Source organism: Panthera onca, chromosome C2 (genome assembly GCF_046562875.1).
Source record: "Panthera onca isolate mPanOnc1 chromosome C2, mPanOnc1 haplotype 2, whole genome shotgun sequence".
Taxonomy (NCBI): Eukaryota; Metazoa; Chordata; class Mammalia; order Carnivora; family Felidae; genus Panthera; species Panthera onca.
Window position 1 is genome coordinate 93,657,871 of NC_138347.1, and position 21,164 is coordinate 93,679,034.

Below are 21,164 nucleotides of genomic sequence, written 5' to 3' on the forward strand. Positions count from 1 at the left end.
TGTATTAAAATTGTTTGTCACTGCACATCTTTGGATCCTGTTTCTAAGAATGCTAAGACTTCCTAAAATTCTATTTTTTATTTGTTGGTTTAAACAGAATATCCTGTTCTTCAAATTGGAAGAATTCAATTGAATTGCAGCAAATAAAGATATTAAAACAGAAAAATTATGTAGTTCTAAGGAGGTAACTCTTCATCTGCAGTGTTTTTTGAAAACACGTATGTTTGAAGAGCTACAAAATCAGAATTTGGTGCATTTCACATAGCCTATTATGAAATCAATGGCTACTTAGTTAAAAACGCATTCAAAGGTAACCTAATATGGATGTCCTGTTATTTTATACTAATTGCATTTTATCAGAAACCAGATTTAATTTTTGCATTTGTATATGTAACCCTATTAATGATACATATTTCGATATTTGCTTTTTATGGTTTTTATTATTAATAACTTAAGTGCAAGTCTAAGAGCAATCCACGATTAGCAGAATTTAAGAATGGACAGTGTTAAGTAACTTGTTTAATAATGATTGTTCCTTTGTCTCTTTTAGAAATCAGGTATTACGATGAACTGTGCACAGCAATGGCTGAAGAATTGAATGCTGTCATTGTCTCCATTGAGTAAGTAATTAATACTAGTCATAAAAAAATAATTTTTAAGAAGGGATCTTAGATAACCATCTAGTTACTGTAGTTTGTAATCAGTAAAATAAAGTGCAAAATACAGATCCAGAAAGATGAAGGGATTTGCCCAAGGTCACACAAAATGATTTTCTGATATAACATAGAATTTCTTGAACTAGTTTTATAACACCTTGAATTATCTTTTTATTTTAGTTTTGAAAACTTCTGGAAAAGTTCTGAAAAGAATTAACGGAAATTGAGGAAAATATACGATCAGTTATCTGCAGGAAATAATTTTGTTTACTACCTTTTAAAATTTAAAACCGGGGTGCCTGGGTGGCTCAGTCGGTTAATCATCCGGCTTCAGCTCAGGTCATGATCTTGCGGTTTGTGGGTTCAAGCCCCACCTCAGGCTCTGTGCTGGCAGCTCAGAGCCTGGAGCCTTCCTCAGATTCTGTGTCTCCCTCTCTCTCTGTCCCTCCCTTGCTCGTGCTCTGTCTCTCTCTCTCTCTCAAAAACGAATAAACGTCAAAAAAAATTTTTTTAAATAAAATTTAAAAACCAATTAGGAGTTGGAAAAGTCATTCTGCTGGAGTTCCGTTCTGTATCTCAGACCTTGTAAATGTAATGTGTTCAGCAAATCTCAGTCAATGCCGTTATTGTCATTAGTATTAATAGTACTACTAACAGTATGACTAATAATTATAGCAATTGTGGCGATAGTAATTAATACAGAAATCCTGGTACCTGTCCTGTGGCAGGCATGTGCCAGTGAGTGCATTTACATACATTGTCTCTCCTCCTTCAGACCTTTGTTCACATATCATCCTTTCAGCAAGGCTTTTCTTGATACTATTTAAAGTTGCAGCCCACTTTTCCTGTTTTATTTTCCTCCAGAACTGTCATCAACCTCTGACAGACCATAATAAATATTTAATACATAATAAATACTTATCATGTGTGTAGTGTGCTAGGTTGAAATAGACTAAGCAAGTTCCATGAAGAGAGGGATTTTAGGGATTTTTGCCTGTTTTGTTCACCGTTTGTTTTAATTTTTTTTAATGTTTATTTTTGAGAGAGAGAGAGACAGACAGACCATGAGTGGGGGAGGAGCAGAGAGAGAAAGGGAAACACAGAATCCAAAGCAGACTTCAGGCTCTGAGTTGTCAGCACAGAGCCCCATGAGGGGCTCAAACTGACAGACTGCAAGATCATAACCTGAGCTGAAGTCCGACGCTTAACTGACTGAGCCATCCAGGAGCCCCTGTTTTGTTCATTGTTAATCATTAGTGCCTGGAGACATCCCTGGCAGATAGTGAGTATTCAATAAATATTTACGGAAGGAATGAATAAGGAGTCTTTCTTAATTCTCATATAAATCATCCAAGGTAAGTATTTTGTTATTTTTCTCATAGATGAGGAAATTGAGAGCCCAGAAGTTAAGTAACCTTCATAAGGTTACATAGCTAGCAAGTTACATAAATAGAGTGAGGCATTAAACCCAGGTGTTGAGGCCCCTATACATTTTTAATCCAATATCAAGCCAGTATTGAAGAAAGCTGATAATGCTGAGCGACAAGATTATAACATTAACCACTTTCCACGCCCGGAGCTCATCCAGCTCTCTTCTTCCCTCTGCCTCTCTCCACCATAGCTCATCCCCTCTGTGCCCTTGCTCCAGATCTGAGACCTAAGAGAATCTGTTCTTCTGCAGGGTCTGGGAAGGGCTGGTGTCCCAAGTCACTTGGGCAGCTGTGATCCTGGAACAGAAGACTTCGTCACACGGAGCAGTGTTATTGCTCCTCCTTAGCAGATTTGCCCTCCGAGACAGCTCTGGACAGCTCCCAGCCTTCCCTGGCCTCTCCACACACCACCCAGGTCACTCAAGGGCCCTCAGTGCAGTTTTATAATGTAGGAACCTTCAAGTAAAGGATTGCATCATCTAGCCTGGGCAGCTGGCCAGAGAAAAGCAGGAGCTGTTTAAGTAGCTGAGCCCCATTATAGAGCTAGACCCTACAGCTCAGAACTGAGGAACCAGCCTCATGGACTTTTCAGTGGTTTCCTGTGTAGCTCCAGCTCCTCAAATCCTCAAAAGCCTGAGAAAAGGAGGGAAACTGGGTTTACTTAACTTGGCACCGTGAGGATTCTCCACACAGGCCTTACCATCCAGGGCTTCAATATAAGCAAAGGGCAACGTGCCTAAATTCTTCCTACATGCCCTTCTCTACCCGTCATCTGTCTCAAGTAAAACAGGTGTTCTTTTAATTCCAGGCTTATCATAAAACATAGATAGGATGTTTTTAAGATTTCTTTTAAATCTAGAAGGACTGCTCTCATCTTACCTTTCCATTGTGCCTCATCTATGTAGTGTACTATCCACAAGTTTATTACTGGGAGGCGTCACAGCAGTAGGCAAGTACTGTTACTCATGACTGCATGACCTCAGGCAGATCATTTAATGAAATGTGCAAACTGGAGTTAAGAATCCTTCCTGTATATCTAGAATGTGAGCTACTGGGAAGAGAAATCATGTCTTCTTTCCTTTGGTTCCCATCACCTAGTGCAAGACTTAGAACATGTAGGCTAAGTAAAACACATGTTGAGTTAGGTCAGTGACTCCAGAGAATTGTCATGAGTATCAGTTTGGACAGTGGAGGCAAGAGGGCTTCAGATACTCTAATGCACTAGACAAGTCTGGAGGATCAGTGCTCTAGCCATGGAATGGAAAGACCCAACTTACAAATTTATTTATCAACTGTGTGTTTGGAACTCACAGCACTCCTTTGCAGAAATCAAGAGCTAAGGTGGTTAGAATCTAGGCCAGCCAGCCCACAAAAAGTCACATAACCTATGCTCTAGTTGAAGGATAGCCAATACCACGTGGTCCATGATCATGCTGTTTCTCTTGGAAAGTATATTCAGCTATCTAACTTGGGAACATATTTCTTCTCACTGCTCACTTCTTTCCTCTTTCTTCTATTCCACAAATGTTTATTGAATTTCTGTTATGTGCCAGTAACTGTGTTACACTCTGCTGACATAACAGTGTAAAGCAATCATAATCCTGCCTCCTGGGGGTTACAATCTAGATGAAAAAACAAAACACAAGTAAGGTTAAATTATGGTAAGTGATATGAAGTAGAAGGCATCAAATAGGTAATATCTTACCTAGTTTAAAGGGTTTATTATTAATAGTATTAATAAGAATGTGAATAATAATTATAGCAATTGTGGTGAAAGTAATAATGCAAAAATCCTGGTACCTCACCAAATAGGTAAGATCTTACCTAGTTTGAAGGGTCAGAGAATTCATGTCTTAAAGAAAGTGATGTTTGCATTGAGCTCCTAAGAATGAGCAGAATCTAGTTAGACAAAGTGAGTTGGTCATGAGAGTCCAGAGTGGTGTAATGAGAAGGCTTGGGAGGAAGGGGAGAAAGCAAAGAGCGCGAAGGGAACAAAACATAAGAGAAGACAGATGGGGAGATTCCTGGCCATGAATAAGGAAAATAAGAAAGAAGGGTGGATGATTTGAGAGTCTTAGGAGGATGATGGACCCCTGGTTCTCCTGGAATTCTACCTTCTAGTGGGGAGGCTGTCTGGAGACCACTGCTCCTTATCCTTGAGGGCCATAGGTTTGGGTGGCGGCATGGCTTAGCTTCCCATGGGGTGTGGCTCTGGGGAAGGTTATAGCCTGAGGAAGCTGGTAGGCAGTGGTTGAGGGCAGCCCTGGTAATGGAATCACTCCCATGCAGCGAGTACCAGGAGCTGGAACGCCTCAGTTCATGTTGCTGGTGCTGGCTCACAGTTCTGGGAACAGACCCAGCAACTAAGGTAGATAACAGCCTTAAGGTATAAAAATAGACCATGCTTCTGTTCAGTTGCTTCTACAATACGATGCTGTTCTTATATATCAGTTGCCCACAAATATTTGTTAAACAAATAAAGTTCATCTTATACTACGCAAGTAAGATACATGAATTCATGCTCATTTATATAATCTAGGAAGGTCCTATTTTATGTTTCTAAACCTATTTTCATAAACCTATTTCATAGTGCATTTTAGCCAGAACACTGTATCTTTTTACCTGTAGTTTATATAATAAGACACAGTACTGAAACCATAAGACATAAGGAAGATTTAATTTCTTTTTTTTTTAAAGTGTTTATTTTTTTGAGAGAGTGCTTAAGCAGGGGAAGGGTAGTGAGAGGAGAACAGAGGATCCAAAGCGGGCTCTGCACTGACAGCCGCGAGCCCGATGTGGGGCTCGAACTCACAAACCACGAGATCATGACCTAAGCCGAAGTCAGGTGTTCAACCTACTGAGCTACCCAGGTGCCCCTAATTTCTTTTTTTTTTAATGTTTATTTGTTTATTTTGGAGAGTGAAGGAGAGAGTGAGCAAGGGAGGGGCAGAAAGAGAGGGGGAGACAGAATCCCAAGCAGGCTCCTTGCTGTCAGCACAGAGTGCGATGTGGGGTTCGAACCCACGAACCGTGTGATCATGACCTGAGCCAAAACCAAGAGTTGGATGCTTACCCCACAGAGCCACCCAGGTGCCCCCATCTTTTTTTTTTAAAGATAAAATGTCAGATAATAGCAAAGCAGGCATGTTGGATGTGATTAAATTCTATTTAATCTACTTAATTCATTACTTCTACAAGGCATCTTCGTTGCTTTTTTTGGGTATGGAAAACTGTTTTTAAGTTGTGCTTTGCTTTTAGTTAAATCTTTTCTACACTCCAACTCCCTATTTTATGTAGGTGGAGACATAGTCCCATTCCACCAAATGTCAGGTGGCATTGTGCACACAGCACTTGAAACTTCACAGAGCTGTAAAGAATGTTGCTAATGTAGACAGAAAAGAAGCTGGAGTACTTATCTTAGTCTGTGGCAAACAGGGTTATAAGGAAGGAGATCTTTGTGTTTCTCTTTTTAATCCATAAAATTAGATGAGTGCAAGCTGACAAAATCAGAGTGCTTTTGGGAGGCTCAGTACACCACACATCTCAGTAAATAGTTGTACAAATAAGATGCTCAGAAGAACACAGAGTGACGGGGACCTAGCTGTGACTTGCTCTCTGTTCCTTTTCCTGCTCTTCCTCTGAGTCCTGAGGAGAGAAATCCTCATGCATCACTCCGATCTGGGCAGCACCGGATGGTGGGCAGATCAGATTCCTGAGGGTTCTCCTCTGAAGAAGGAAAGATTTGAAAATTTCCCTTTCACTCAGTCCAGGCCAACTTTAGCCAATGTAAAGGCCAACATCACAAATAACTTAATGCTAGAGAAAGATAATGTGCTTCTTTTAAGAAGTAGCTTGTTTTCTTTTCTTCCTTATCCTTAGCTAATGAATCTCTCCTGTTTAGACATATTCGACTAATGTCTTCTTGGCTGTGTTTTCTAGTAACCTGAAAAATCCACTGGTTTCACTCTTGTGGTTTAGGTCTTTGAGAATTTCTGGGGAGCAGGGGGTAATCGGAGCTTTTACAAAAAGCCTGTGATGCAGCTGCGGAGCACCTGACTGCAAACCACAGTGAGGCTGTGAAGCTAGCTTCCACCCACACCTGAGCTCTAGGAAGCTACGTTTAGCTTCTGAAATTGCGTTTAGCTTCTGAAATTGCGAAAGGAGGCCAGGGGGAGGAGGCACTAAGCCTCCTTGGGCTTTCATGGCCACCTGGGAGTGCTCTGGCGCCTTTGTTACCCTTGTGGGTATAGGCAAGGTTTGGTCTGAATGGGAGGAGGCAGTTTAGATAAACACCAAGAGCCTGGGGAGATCCCTGCTGTGTATATAGATAAGTCTCAGAAAGTCTTAAATTGTGAACTGTGCATCAAAGAATCGCTTCATTAAAAAAAACTTTTTTTAATGTTTGTTTTTGAGAGAGACAGAGAAAGAGCGTGGGATCACAGTTCTAGGCTCAGTCACTCCTAGGGTTTTGGCAAAGCATCCTGACCTCTTGTCAATTCTTTTGAATGTCATTCTTGTCCAATCAGCCAAGCCTTCACTGATCTCAGCTCTCCCTTGCTGAATGGCTGGCAATCAAAACTATTGCAGGGGCAGATTTTGAGAATAGAAACAGAAAGGAAGAACTTTCCTTAACCTTAACCTTTATGCTTCCACTTTTGTGCAATTTTATTATATGTTTATTTTATTATTTTTTTATCTTATTTATTTATTTTTGTGTTTCTTTAATAGAAAAAAAGCATCTGCCTGGTAGAGGAATAAAGAGATTCTTCCTCTGGAGTTGTCTCTCTCAAATAGAGAGCATAGTAGGGATGTAATTGATTTGTTTCAGATAACCCCTGCTGAAGACAGGGATTCTTTAAGACTGAGGAACATAATTAACCTTTTTATGTTCTCAAGGTGAATCTATTGAACTCTTCTCAGGAGATGGTAAGAGGGAGCGTGGGGAAGCCAAAACAGAAAAAAAGGAAGGAGATTTTATTTTAATCCTACTGAATCTAAAGGAGTATAATTTCATTCCAGTGTATCTCCTGTATCTTTCACCTAAGTAGCACTGCATGAAGCAACCTCAGTGTCCTTGCCTGCAGCTCAAGTTTGTACACACTGTTGCCAGTTAGGTTATTTTGAGGGACAACGTGTATCACAATGCTCATAGAATGCTAGTGTCATTCAGGACTTCAACTTCAGTGGGTTTGGATCAACTCGCCCCACTCTGGGCTTGTGTGCATGTCTGCTTTGGACTTAAGAAAGACCTTGTAAGTCTTTCTGAGCATCTCTCCATTTCCCTGGTACCGTGAATAAAGTAGGTAATAAAGTAACAGACCAGAGGCATGATACTGCTTATCTTAGGTACGTGTACATCAGAGTCTTTAGTACATAATTATGACTTTCCATCTACTTCTAGAGGAAATAGAGGTGTCTGTGCTATGACCTATTGTTCGACTTTGAGAGCTCCAAGGAAGGAGAGTGACTTTTGGCTGGACTCGGAGAGGGTTTCATGAAAGAAGTGGCATTTGAGATTAAATTTACAGGATCGGAACATTTGATGAGTTGCTGGGGGAAGGGCAGAGAGAATAGAGACCAAAGCACTGGGGAAGGTAACAGGCAGATGTGTTCGGAGAACAGTGACTGTATGGGCTGGACTCTGTGATATTTCTCAAGTTTGGCTGTGCGTTAGAATTATTGGGGGTGGGTGGTGGGGGGAAGATTTTCCTTCAAATATAGACATGCTAGGCTCCACCCCAGACCAAATACTTTGGAATGTTTCATAGATGGCCTCAGGCCTCAATGTTTTTGTAAAACTCCCAGGATTATCCTAGGATGCATGCTGAGTTGAGAAACCCTGAACTACGCATAGAATACAGGAAGTAGGGGCGCCTGGGTGGCTCAGTCGGTTAAGCGGCCGACTTCGGCTCAGGTCATGATCTCGCGGTCCGTGAGTTCGATCCCCGTGTCGGGCTCTGTGCTGACAGCTCAGAGCCTGGAGCCTGTTTCGGATTCTGTGTCTCCCTCTCTCTCTGACCCTCCCCCGTTCATGCTCTGTCTCTCTCTGTCTCAAAAATAAATAAACGTTAAAAAAAAAAAAATTAAAAAAAAAAAAAAAAAGAATACGGGAAGTAGAGGCCTTGACGATGTGCCCCCAGAGTAGGTAGGTTAGGAACAATTTCTTTTTTTTTATGTTTTTTTTAAAGCCATATGGCTTATCACTTTCCTCGCCACAGGTGGTGCCATATGACATATTTTATATGTAAAAGTGTAAAATAAATCTTTAAAGTTTTGTTTGGAAGAAAGAAAAGTATATTCATAAAGATGCACCACATGCCAGGCACTGTGCTAGGTGGTTTGTTTGAGAATATTTTTGCAAAACCATTGAAATCATAAGGGGTGTCCTGTGATGTCAGAAGTCTATAGTTCTGAGAATTTACTGCTTTGATGAGGTCATGAGAAAACACACAGACACACATTTAAAAGGCTGTGGATTTTCAAGAATAAGAATATTTTTTAAGGCAGGGGTTACATGTGGGTTTTGAAGTCAGTGGTGAATTCACCACTCAGCTTTGCCACTTAGCTGTTGTAGACAAGTTATGCATCCTCCTGGAGCCTCATGTTCTCATCCTTTTCTTTCTTTTTTTTTATTTTTTAAATATTTTTTTATTTATTGAGAGAGAGAGACAGGGCATAAGCAGAGGAGGGGCAGAGAGAGAGGGAGACACAGAATCTGAAGCAGGCTCCAGGCTCTGAGCTGTCAGCACAGAGCCCAACACGGGGCTCGAACCCACGAACCATGAGATCATGACCTGAGCTGAAGTTGGACACTTAACAGACTGAGCCGCCCAGGCGCCCCCGTCATGTTCTCATTCTTAAACCCACGGGTTTGCCCTGCAATTTGAGTGAAACACATCTGTAGCATATTTGGCGGGTGCCTCACCTAGCAGAAATAAGATAATTTTTATAGAGTGTACACATTTGTTAAACTGATTAAGCTTCATTCCTGAGTTTACAAGCAAATTTTGTATTTCTATAGCAGGAGGCATGTGTAGTTAACAGATAGGCAGAAGCCAGCACTGCAGAGTCATCTATCCCTGCAGTGAGCTGGGCAAATTGTGACTATACCTGCCATAAATTCATCAGGTGCTTTAACTCAAGATCTATAATTGTGAAATTAAAAAAAGTCAGAATCCTTTCAGTACTTTGCAGAGACCTATCTTTAAACAAAAGCTGCAGACAAATACATTTATACTTGCTTTCTTTGGCTATAGCACTCATAAATTTTCTTCTGACTCTTGAGTGTTCTGTGGCTATAAAAATATTACAGAACTTTTATACTTCTCAGGTCAAATTCAAGTTACTTTCAAGGCTTATCTTGAACTGGGTGACCTCAGAAATGTATAGTTTCACTATATTTTCAAATCTATGAAAATAGTGTCCCTTTTTATTGAATAAAATTAGAGAAAGTTTTGAGCTTGAACAAAGAGAAGGGTTTAGGAGGTAGATCTTTAAGGGCACCAGGAAGACGCTTGTATTATAATCTGTTGGGTTTTTTTTTAAGTATGTTTACTCTGCTATCTGAGCCAGTTATTAATCCACTGATAAGATTGTGGCAGTAGCAGGGTATCTTTTTTCTTAATTAGAAATTTCTTTTTTTTTTTTTTTTTAAAGTTTATTTATTTTGAGAGAGACAGAGTGTGAGTAGGGGAGCCAAAGAGAAAGAGGGGGAATCTCAAGCAGGTGTGCACTCGAGAACTGTGAGATCATGACCTGAGCTGAAATCAAGAGTCAGATGCTTAGCCAGCTGAGCCACTCAGGTGTCCCACCAATTTCTCTTGATTCAAAGTCACTAGACCTTTTGGGAAATAACATCTGAAGATTCAATTCATGTATGTGTACTGGTAGAATATGCTCTGTCATATTGGGCTACCAGGAAAACAGTTTATTATGATATATGGAATCTTGCTGAGACAAAATAGCCCTTATTCTCACAACTTGACTCATGAAGGACATGTGTGTTTATTTCATTGAAAGAATTAAGAATTCAGCTTGGTAAACTGAAGTTCAAATTGATTAGCACACTGTAGATATCGTGCCAAGCCTTTCTGGCCTGCCAAGTTTCAAAGGAGAGATCAGTCACGAGTCTTATAGGTCTCCCTTTATATGTGAGGGCACGTTTATCCCTTGCCGCTTTCAGAATTTTCTCTTTATCCTTGTATTTTGCCAGTTTCACTATGATATGTCGTGCAGAAGATCGATTCAAGTTACGTCTGAAGGGAGTTCTCTGTGCCTCTTGGATTTCAATGCCTTTTTCCTTCCCCAGTTCAGGGAAGTTCTCAGCTATAATTTGTTCAAGTACCCCTTCAGCACCCTTCCCTCTCTCTTCCTCCTCTGGGATACCAATTATGCGTATATTATTTTTTTTTAGTGTATCACTTAGTTCTCTAATTTTCCCCTCATACTCCTGGATTTTTTTATCTCTCTTTCTTTCAGCTTCCTCTTTCTCCATAACTTTATCTTCTAGTTCACCTATTCTCTCCTCTGCCTCTTCAAGCCGAGCCATCGTGGATTCCATTTTGTTTTGCAATTCGTTTAAAGCGTTTTTCAACTCCTCGTGACTGTTCCTTAGTCCCTCGATCTTTGTGGCAAGAGATTCTCTGCTGTCCTGTATACTGTTTTCAAGCCCAGCGATTAATTTTATGACTATTATTCTAAATTCACTTTCTGTTATATTATTTAAATCCTTTTTGATCAGTTCATTAGCTGTTGTTATTTCCTGGAGATTCTTCTGAGGGGAATTCTTCCGTTTGGTCATTTTGGAGAGTCCCTGGCGTGGTGAGGACCTGCAGTGCACTTCCCCTGTGCTGTGGTGTATAACTGGAGTTAGTGGGCGGGGCCGCAGTCCGACCCGATGTCTGCCCCCAGCCCACTGCTGGGGCCACAGTCAGACTGGTGTGTGCCTTCTCTTCCCCTCTCCTAGGGGCGGGATTCACTGTGGGGTGGCGTGTCCCGTCTGGGCTACTTGCACACTGCCAGGCTTGTGTTGCTGGGGATCTGGCGTATTAGCTGGGGTGGGTAGGCAAGGTGCACGGGGGCTGGAGGGGCAGGCTTAGCTCGCTTCTCCTTAGGTGATCCACTTCAGGAGGGGCCCTGTGGCAGTGGGAGGGAGTCAGATCCGCTGCCGGAGGTTTGGCTCCGCAGAAGCACAGAGTTGGGTGTTTGCGCGGAGCGAGCAAGTTCCCTGGCAGGAACTGGTTCCCTTTGGGATTTTGGCTGGGGGATGGGCGGGGGAGATGGCGCTGGCGCCTTTGTTCCCCGCCAAGCTGAGCTCTGCCGTCCGGGGGCTCAGCAGCTCTCCCTCCCTTTGTCCTCCAGCCTTCCTGCTTCCTGAGCAGAGCTGTTAACTTATGACCTCCCAGACGCTAAGTCGCGCTTGCTGTGGGAACACAGTCTGTCCGGCCCCTCCGCTTTTGCCAGCCAGACTCAGGGGCTCTGCTTGGCCGGCGAGCCGCCCCTCCGCCCCGGCTCCCTCCCGCCAGTCCGTGGAGCGCGTACCGCCTCGCCGCCCTTCCTACCCTCTTCCGTGGGCCTCTAGTCTGCGCTTGACTCCGGAGACTCCCTTCTGCTAATCCTCTGGCGGTTTTCTGGGTTCTTTAGGCAGGTGTAGGTGGAATCTAAGTGATCGGCAGGACGCGCTGTGAGCCCCGCGTCCTCCTACGCCGCCATCTTCCGGAACCCCCCTGAAGTTCAAATTGAGATCAAGTCCTAAAACTGGGGGTAAATGGAATCATATAAGATGGCGCCATCTAGTGGACACAATTGTATAATCCTACTCTTTTCACTCATTGATCAGTAGGATAGTAGTACTATATAGCATAGCAGCCACTTTAGGGCATAATGAAATTCAATGGGACAAAAAACATTTTGGATGATTAAATGATCACCGCAGATAGGAAAACAAAAAAGAAATTAGAAAAATTATTTTATCTGTTATAAGGTAACCACTGAAGGAATGTCACATTTAGGACTTTTAAAATGCAGTAATCAATATTCACTACTTCTCAGAGTATTTCACAAATGTTCATTTGATTGTATTTGCATTGAATGGCAAGATAATTAGCTGGATTTTAGATGGGAGAAAATAAGTTTCTAAGAATAGGTATGTTAATTATAAAATGAAAATGAAAAGACCTGAGGTTTTTTTTGTTTGTTTGTTTATTTCTTTGAAGAGAGAGAGCACGATCAGAGGAGGGGCAGAGAGAGGGAGAGAGAATTCCAACCAGGCACAACACCATCAGTGCAGAGTCCGACATGGGGCTTGAACCCATGAACTGTGAGATCATGACCTGAGCCAAGGTCAAGAGTAGGACGCTTAACTGCCTGAGCCACCCAAGCACCCCGAGACCTGAATTCTTAATATTACTAGATTTTAATTAAGTACTTAGTTTCTATTCCACCTTGTTTTTATCTGTGTTTGACTTATTTTACAAATAAAGTAACTTTTTGGTGCCCCAGTTTCTTTTGTCTGCAAAAGGAAGGTATGTTAATAAAAGGGTTTACTGGACGGATGATTATGTGCCTAGCACATTGATAGATACTGGGAACACAGCGATGAATAAAACATAGTCCTGATTTCAGAGAACATACTCTTCAGAGGAAACACATAAATCATTTTAAGATGAGGCAGTAAGAACAGTAATATACTCCAGCACATAGAAGGATCAAGGAAAGGCATCAAGCTCAGCCCCAGAAGCAAGTGGAGTTATAGTCAAGGAAATCTACCTGGAGGAGTCTAAACCCATGAGTAAGGCTTAAAGGCTGAGTGAGAATTAATAGGGAAAGAAGGAGGAGGCTGAGAGGGCACTCCAAGCAGAGACTACCAGCAACTATGGATTTGTAAGATGTTATCATGGATGGGGTATCTGACACAATTTTGCTGTGTTTCTCAAGTAAATCATGAAGGATCCCATATGGAGTCATTAAACAGGAGACCGATGAAGTGGTTGATGTTGCCAAGTCACCTTCTAATCCATAAGTGTCGTGAATTGAACACTGATTTCCAGAAATAAAATTCCCAAATCTGTTACGGTTCTACCCATATCTTAATAATCAACATCCACCTTTAACTTTGAAGTTGTGTTTCATGGCTGATGATAAAAAAGGGGGGAAAGATTATTGCTAATACAAAATCATTACATTTTTAATCCCTTTTTCTTTAATGTTTCTTTTTGAGAGAGGGATAGAGTGTGAGCAGAGGAGGGGCAGAGAGAGAGGGAGACACAGAATCCGAAGCAGGCTCCAGGCCCTGAGCTGTCAGCACAGAGCCTGATGCAGAGCTCAAACTTACGAATTGTGAGATCATGACTTGAGCCAAAGTTGGATGCTTAACCGACTGAGCCATCCAGATACCCCCAAATCATTACATTTTTAAACTAAGTATTTGATTTGCAAGAAAATGAATGGCTCAGGGGCGCTTGGGTGGCTCAGTTGGTCAAGCATCCAACTGTTGATTTTGGCTCAGGTCATGATCTCACGGTTCATGAGCTGTCAGTTAAGAGCCTGCTTGGGATTCTCTCTCCCTCTCTCTCTCTCTGCCCCTCCCCCACTCATGCTCCCCCCCCCAACCCTCTCTCTCTCTCAAAATAAACTTTTTTTTTAAAAAGAAAATGAATGGTTCAATTTTATATTTATTTCAATCCTTACCTGTTTACTTCTGTGTCAAAAGAACCAGCTTCCCCATAAACTTTAAAGGGCCTATAAAGACTTGGTGAAGTCCTTAAATGAATACAACTTCTGTCTTCACAGATACAGGCTAGTTCCAAAGGTTTATTTTCCTGCACAAATTCATGATGTTGTACGTGCCACGAAGTATTTTCTGCAGCCAGAAGTCTTACACAAGTATTCGGTTGACCCGGGCAGAATTGGCATTTCTGGTGACAGTGCTGGTGGGAATTTGGCTGCTGCTCTGGGCCAACAGGTAACAGATTGCCCTGACATGCTGGTGGTAAGAGGATTCTCACTAACCTGCAGACCTACAAACATATTCTTCGCTATGTATGGCAAAGGCTTAGCAGGTAGGCTGGTCAGTATGGGGCCACGTTATTCAGATGACTGCGCTGGGAGAATTCTCGGATCTTTCTGAAGTAGCAAGAGGGGTAATTGAAAGAGATGTCACCTCTGAGTCCTTGGAAAGTCCCTGATTACAATTAATATGAAAGATGGGCTAACAGTTTATAGGGCTCTCTTGCTCCTCAGCAATATGCATGGAAATCAAGTATCTCCAGCTTCTTTTCCTTTTTTTTTTTTTTTTTTTTTTTTTTGGATTTTTTTTTTTTTTTTTTTTTTGTTTTTTGTTTCACATTCACTTTTTTTTTTTTTTTTTCCAGCTTCTTTTCCATATTGGACTTGCAAAATATTTTTGCTTAAATTCCAGTTGCTAAGATTGTTTCCTTAGAACTTTGAGTCAAACTGAAAAGCTAAAAAGTGTTTCCCAACATTTTTTAAAATCTAAAAGAAAAAAAATTGAAATGGGTCAGCCACTTCGAGTGTTATAATACCAGTTAACCTGAGCTTACCTGGTTAAATTCTCTGGTTAAAACTATCTAGCTCTAATAGCACCCAAAATTTTGGGTGGCTGTGTAAATTCAAAGATAAGTATATTTTCTTCCTCTGATGGATTAAACAAGTTTAGAAGAGCATCTCTGTCTTCTCATCTCCAGATTTCTTTTGGTATTCTCAAATTGCAGTACATAGAGAACTTCGTTGGGCACTGATGGGTTTCCTATACATGTGTTCTGATGTGGTAAGAAGAAAGTCCTGGTGCAGTGGGGAGAGGATCATGGGCTTTAAAATTAGCAGTGGAATGGAATCCAGTCTCCCTGCTTTGGAAGCTACAGGGCTTCAGGCAAGCCCCTGAATATCTCTGACTCTCAGGAAAATGAGGATAATGCCATCTGATTGCAGGACTATTGCCGGGACTTAGTGAAATGATGTATATGCAATTCCTGGCACATATTAATAGTACTATTAACTGATCATTTCCTTTTGCTTTTACAGAGTAGTTATATCTTCCCTGGGGGATGGGGTTCTAAACTCTGACGTGAAACAAAATTGTACAGCTAAAGTGACCTTGAAGGTTGTTTAGTTGCCTATAAAACCCAGTGACCTAGTTAGCTGCCTTTTAGATGTTACATACAAATGTGTACCATTTTGGACCCTAGGACTGGAAAATGAGGCAGTGTGTTCACATTTTGTGAAGGCATGGGGGGATGGAGATCTGATGAGGTAGAGGATGCGTTCACATTCCCATTTAACCTCAACTCTGGGGCACATGCTCATTAAGGAGAATGGAGGGCATGTTGCCAGCACTATTTAAATTCTCACTTATGCAGCATGAAGACTAAATGCTCATCAGAGGAGATATCCTGAGGTCCTGCTATAACACTTTGGAGTCCCATCATCTGTTCATTTAGCTTTTCCTACCCTTCTCCTCTGGAAGAGTTAGACTAGTTTGTTTCTCCCTAGAAAGCCATTGCCTTTTTTCACTTTGCACAGAATACTGAACTAAGAAAAGTTCTCATGTTATCCATCCATAGTACCCAGCAAGGTGTGCTAGTGCCGAAGGATAGATACAAGTGAAGTGTTCACGGGGGGTTAAAGACCTAAGAGATCACATGCATTTGCAGTGTTCACTAAAAACATGGGTTGCAAACATCATAACTTTCTTAGTAAACATCCAGCAGCTTGATGCATGTGTGGGGAGTGGTGCTGGTGGTGGGTGGTGGGGAAGTTTTTATTTCATAAACCGTATTACTTAATACCACGTCTGGTAGAAATTTCCTAGTTAGAACCTTTTGACTGATTCCAGGTAATGCATTCAGCTACTTTAAAAGGTGTGGTTTCCATACAAAGAGCCATGCAGCAGGAAATAATGTGTCTGCTTCCTCTTCTCCAGTTTACTCAAGATGCCAACCTCAAAAGCAAGCTCAAAGTGCAAGCTTTAATTTATCCAGTTCTTCAAGCTTTAGATTTCAACACGCCCTCTTACCAGCAAAATGTGAACACCCCAATCCTGCCCCGCTACGTCATGGTGAAGTACTGGGTGGACTACTTCAAAGGCAACTATGACTTTGTCCAGGCGATGATTGTTAACAACCACACTTCGATGGACGTGGAAGAGGCAGTTGCCCTCAGGGCCCGTCTAAACTGGACGTCCCTCTTGCCTGCATCCATCACAAAGGACTACAAGCCTGTGGTGCAGACCACCGGCAACGCCAGGATTCTGAGGGAGATCCCTCAGCTGTTGGATGCTCGCTCGGCCCCGCTCATTGCAGACCAGGAAGTCCTACGGCACCTCCCGAAGACCTACATTCTGACGTGTGAGCATGATGTCCTAAGAGACGATGGGATCATGTATGCAAAGCGTCTGGAGAGCGCAGGTGTGGAGGTGACCCTGGATCACTTTGAGGATGGCTTCCATGGATGCATGATTTTCACCAGCTGGCCCACCAACTTCTCAGTGGGAATCCGGACTAGGAATAGTTACATCAAGTGGCTGGATCAAAACCTGTAAAAGGAAAATTTCCAGAATCTTGACCTCCTGCACCTGCTTTGGAAAGAGATGCACTTTTTAGTTGATTACTTTCCCCTTGTTACTTGTGAGTTATGGAATTCCATTCCCTGCAGACTTTATGTTAATTTAATTTTTGAAAAATGTGTTTGACTAACGTAAGTACAAAATGTCTAAATCTGGTTCTCCAAGTGGACCAGTCTTTCTGTTCTTGTTTGTTTTTTGTGTTTTGTTTTGTTTTGTTTTGTTTTGTTTTTAGCCAAACTACCACCGATACTCACGGCTACAGAAAGCAGGACTAGGAGCTGAAATAGCTTTGCGTTCTGTCTTCGTCAAAGAATTCTTTCCAGAAGAAATTCTTCCAGCTGTGGGTGGCATATGTGGGCTCTTCTTTAGCTTGTAGAGTTTACTTTACATTCAGAGCAGTGTTACTTGTGTGCACATTAAGGTCAGTGCTAGATACCAAGCGCCCTCTGTGCTTTATGGATAGATGGTTTTGTTTCCTATGAGAATTTCAACAAAGGTGTTCTAGCAAGGACAAATTTCTCAAATAACTTTCTTCCTTTAGAGTGTTAATTTTATGGGATAGCTCTCTGTAAGTCCAGTTGGATTATGACGATACTTGAAGGTTACTTTCTACCCCTATTATTAGAAAATATACGATTGCATGTAGTGGATATCTGTACATTGTAAAGTTTTTTGGTTATGCTGTCTCCATAGGGGAGATCTTTTGGGAGCAAATTCATTTAGATTTAGGATAAGTTTGTCATTACAGAAACAAGTGAAAACAGACAAATGAACTAACTTATTTATTTTCATAATGAATACTTCTGACATAAATTACCAAGAGCAGTGTGTATATTTTTGGCATAGTCAGAAAAGAAGATACATTTAATATTGAAATTATGAAAAAATACCTTTAGAGGGTCTAGTTTATTCTTGAAAACTCAACTTTTTCACTTACATGGCTTTAAAATGGGGCTATTTTGGTATATATATATATAATACCGTATATATATATATGGTATTATATATATATATTTGGTATTATATATATATATATATAATACCATATATATATATGAAATGTATTGTTTATTTTTTTAAGTTATTTGATGTTAATATATACAGCTCGACTTAAGATTTTTCAGAATAACATCTATGATGAATACTAAAAATAACGATATTTTTAAAGAAACTACCTTAGAATTATATCCACATGTAATTTGATGGAAAGAGGTAAAGTAGCTATTAATACTACTGTACATTAGGCTTAAATATTTTGACGTCTATATGCATATACAAATTAAAGTAATTAGAAACTGTGACTACACTTAGTAAATTCATCTAAGTTGACAGTTGGAGAATTTAGGTAAGACACACACTGCTCAATTCTGCCCTCTGTGGTGAGAGGAACGCTAGCTCATATTCTCCAGGGTGATGCATACCTGGTTCCTTCACCTCTTTTCTGTCTCCTTCCAGCCTGGTCTAGGAGTTACAATAGCCCAAGCTTGACTTTGTGTAAAGCCTTCACTGCCAGTGGGAATATCTTCGGCATAGCAAGGGACTCCAGTTGTGGTTTGAGTGCCTCTGCCCTCCTTCCTGCCACTTTTACCACTGCCCCCACCCTGCTCTTTGCAGGGACTGCCAAGGCCAGGTCATGATACAGCCAGTTCATCAGTGGAGAGGAAGAGGAACCTTTTCACTCATTTGAAAGATGGGCATTTCCTACTTCTGGCAAAGAAATAAGTGAAAGTGCACACCCTTCTTTTTTTTTTTTTTATTAAAAATGTTTTAAATGTTTACTTATTTTTGAGAGAGAGCACAAGCAGGGGAGGGGCAAAGTGAGAGGGACACACAGAATCTGAAGCAGGCTCCAGGCTTTGAGCTGTCAGCACAGAGCCCGATGCAGGGCTCGAACTTGCTAACCAGGAGATCGTGACCTGAGCTGAAGTCGGACACTTAACTGATGAGCCACCCAGGCACCCCTTTTTTTTTTTTTTTTTAATTTTTTTTTCAACGTTTTTTATTTATTTTTGGGACAGAGAGAGACAGAGCATGAACGGGGGAGGGTCAGAGAGAGAGGGAGACACAGAATCAGAAGCAGGCTCCAGGCTCTGAGCCATCAGCCCAGAGCCCGACGCGGGGCTCGAACTCACGGACTGCGAGATCGCGACCTGGCTGAAGTCGGATGCTTAACCGACTGCGCCACCCAGGCGCCCCTGGGCACCCCTTATTTTTCATTTATTGTACAAGCCAGTAGCATTGTATGTACAAAACAGATGTAAATGCAACAGTGTGTGTGTATGTGTGTGCCTGTATGTGTATAAAAATAATCATGCAAATTAACATGCTAATGGACAGACACAAGTTATTTACTGTCTCTGAGCCTCTTTTCCCTTTCCTCTAAAGTCAGAGATTTGAATTACTTAATCTGCAAGGTGTCTTCCAACAGTCAATTCCAACCATTTGGTTGGACTGGCAAATTGTATTGGCTTCTTCTACGGTGTTTTGGATTGTTTTGTTTTTTGGGGGGGGGTTTTTTGGTAGGTCATTTTTCCATATATACACAGACATAAACATCATTAAAGATTTTTTTCCTAAAAAAAAAAACAACAGGATTTTAGTTCTTCCTCTTTGACAGCTACTGTCATTTAATACTAGTGTTTTCTTACATCATTTGAAGGGACCAATGTTTGGACCTTAGTTTGAGGTTATCTACCTCTAAGAAAGCAAAGAAAATATAATACATGTGCAGAGTTTCTTAAAATGGCATATTTTCACCCAGAATTATGAGCCAAATGCTGCCATAATTACAGACAACAAATGATTCTAGGCTTTAAAGGGTTCTCTTGGATGAAAAGGGAGTAAAAGAAAAAGGGTCAACCACTGTTTCTAATGAAAGACGTGAGTTTCATTAAAGCTTTTATGTGTGAATGATTTGCCTAATGACTTGCACTGGATCCCACCCCAGACCTTGCTTGAAGTTCTTTCTTGAAATTCTCCCTGGAATAACAGCTGGGAATCAGGATACACAAAAACCAGTACATGCAAGAGAGGCTAAACCAACCAAAAATCTGAGCGTTAAGAACTCCTTTGGGAAGACTACAGAGTTTTTGGTGAAGATATTTTAGTTTGGGGTGAGTTCGCTTTCTTTTAATTTTTGTTCTTAAATAAAAAAGCTTATGTTCTGCAGATTGATTTTTTTTATAGTGTGATGGCTTTGTTTTGTTTTTCTATTTTATGAAAAAGTTGATAGTCTTTTTGTAATGTTGTTTGTGAAATATGAACATAAATATATGAAGAAAAAAATCTTGAAGTGCTACAAATATAGTGAAGTGTAAATCGGTCTTAATGTTTTATCATTGATTTGTGAAGAATTTGAGACTATTGTATCATTCTCTTGGTGGCTATGATATTTTATGCATGACCTTTTAACTTTTGACTTTTTGCTTATTTCCCACTGCCAAGGGCAAGGCAGATTTTATGAAGGATTTTGGTAGCAAATCTATTTTATAAGACGAAAATCCAGTGTGGAGATAGGAAGGCCTGTATCTGTTTTGACTCAAGTTTGGAAATAAAATGGCTCCATCTGGGAATGTGCCTCTTTCACTTTTTGTCTCCCTTTCTGGTTCCCATCTCTGTCTCTGTATCTCAGATCCCTAGCCACAGCTCTGCTCAAATCTCCTGCCGGTCAGAATCCTCCAGCTGCCTTTCAATCACTGAGAGGTAGTTCAGTGGCCTCCTTGATGACAATCAATTCTTGTCTGGATACAGTATGTACTGCTCATATCGGGGAAACCTGCCTTGGTCTGGCTAGAATATTCTTAAAAGTGAGGCAGACCCTGGGGCTATTTTGGGTCTTTCAATACACGTATTAGAAAGGGACGATCTTAGGGCAGATGAATTTGGATTGGAATTCAATCCACAGATGTATCAATATCACTGGAGATATATCAGTATTACTAGAGGCAAGTTTTCAAATTGACCCTGACATTACAAGCATATCTAATAATTTCACACATGAGTTTATTATGCTTAGTTTATATCAACGTCATAGGAATGTTCAAAACTTTTTTTCAAAGTGAATTGTTCCTATTCTAAACGGTCACATATGTGTGTATAAATTATATTTTTCTATTCAGTTATTCAACTCAATCTTTCATTCTCAACAAAACCTCTGCTGGATGGCTATGTTTGCCTGGAGAGATCCACTAACAGTTCCAACAATTCTCCTTTGGAGCATGAAAGATGTACTTTATGTGTTTTAATATTGTCGTTTTTGTGATTTTCATTTCTTTAATCTCCCACTATTTTTTTTAACATGTTTTCCAATAGATCCTGTATTTAAACATCTAGAAGATGTTTATACCAGTACCAGATTCCCCAAATCTCGGAGATCAGAAACGTAAATATGTTTTCTAGTAGGCATACGTGGGCTATGTAGCCCTGTCTGTCACTTTAGAACCAGTATCTTGTGTCATTAGAGGAGCTGCTGGCATTTTTTTGTGTGTCTTGTTTGGA

At 40.9% G+C, this 21,164-nt stretch overlaps 1 protein-coding gene across 1 annotated transcript in view; it reads left to right on the plus strand.

The window, feature by feature from the left end:
- The window catches only part of NCEH1 (neutral cholesterol ester hydrolase 1), a 61,824-nt gene extending 43,185 nt beyond the window's left edge, over positions 1 to 18,639 (plus strand). Inside the window, exons 3-5 of the mRNA XM_078432158.2 lie at positions 551 to 620; positions 13,877 to 14,048; positions 16,026 to 18,639. Of these exons, the coding sequence (XP_078288284.1) occupies positions 551 to 620; positions 13,877 to 14,048; positions 16,026 to 16,643 (860 nt within the window). The 3' untranslated portion in view covers positions 16,644 to 18,639. The remainder of the gene's footprint in view (positions 1 to 550; positions 621 to 13,876; positions 14,049 to 16,025) is intronic.
- Positions 18,640 to 21,164: the final 2,525 nt, after the last annotated feature.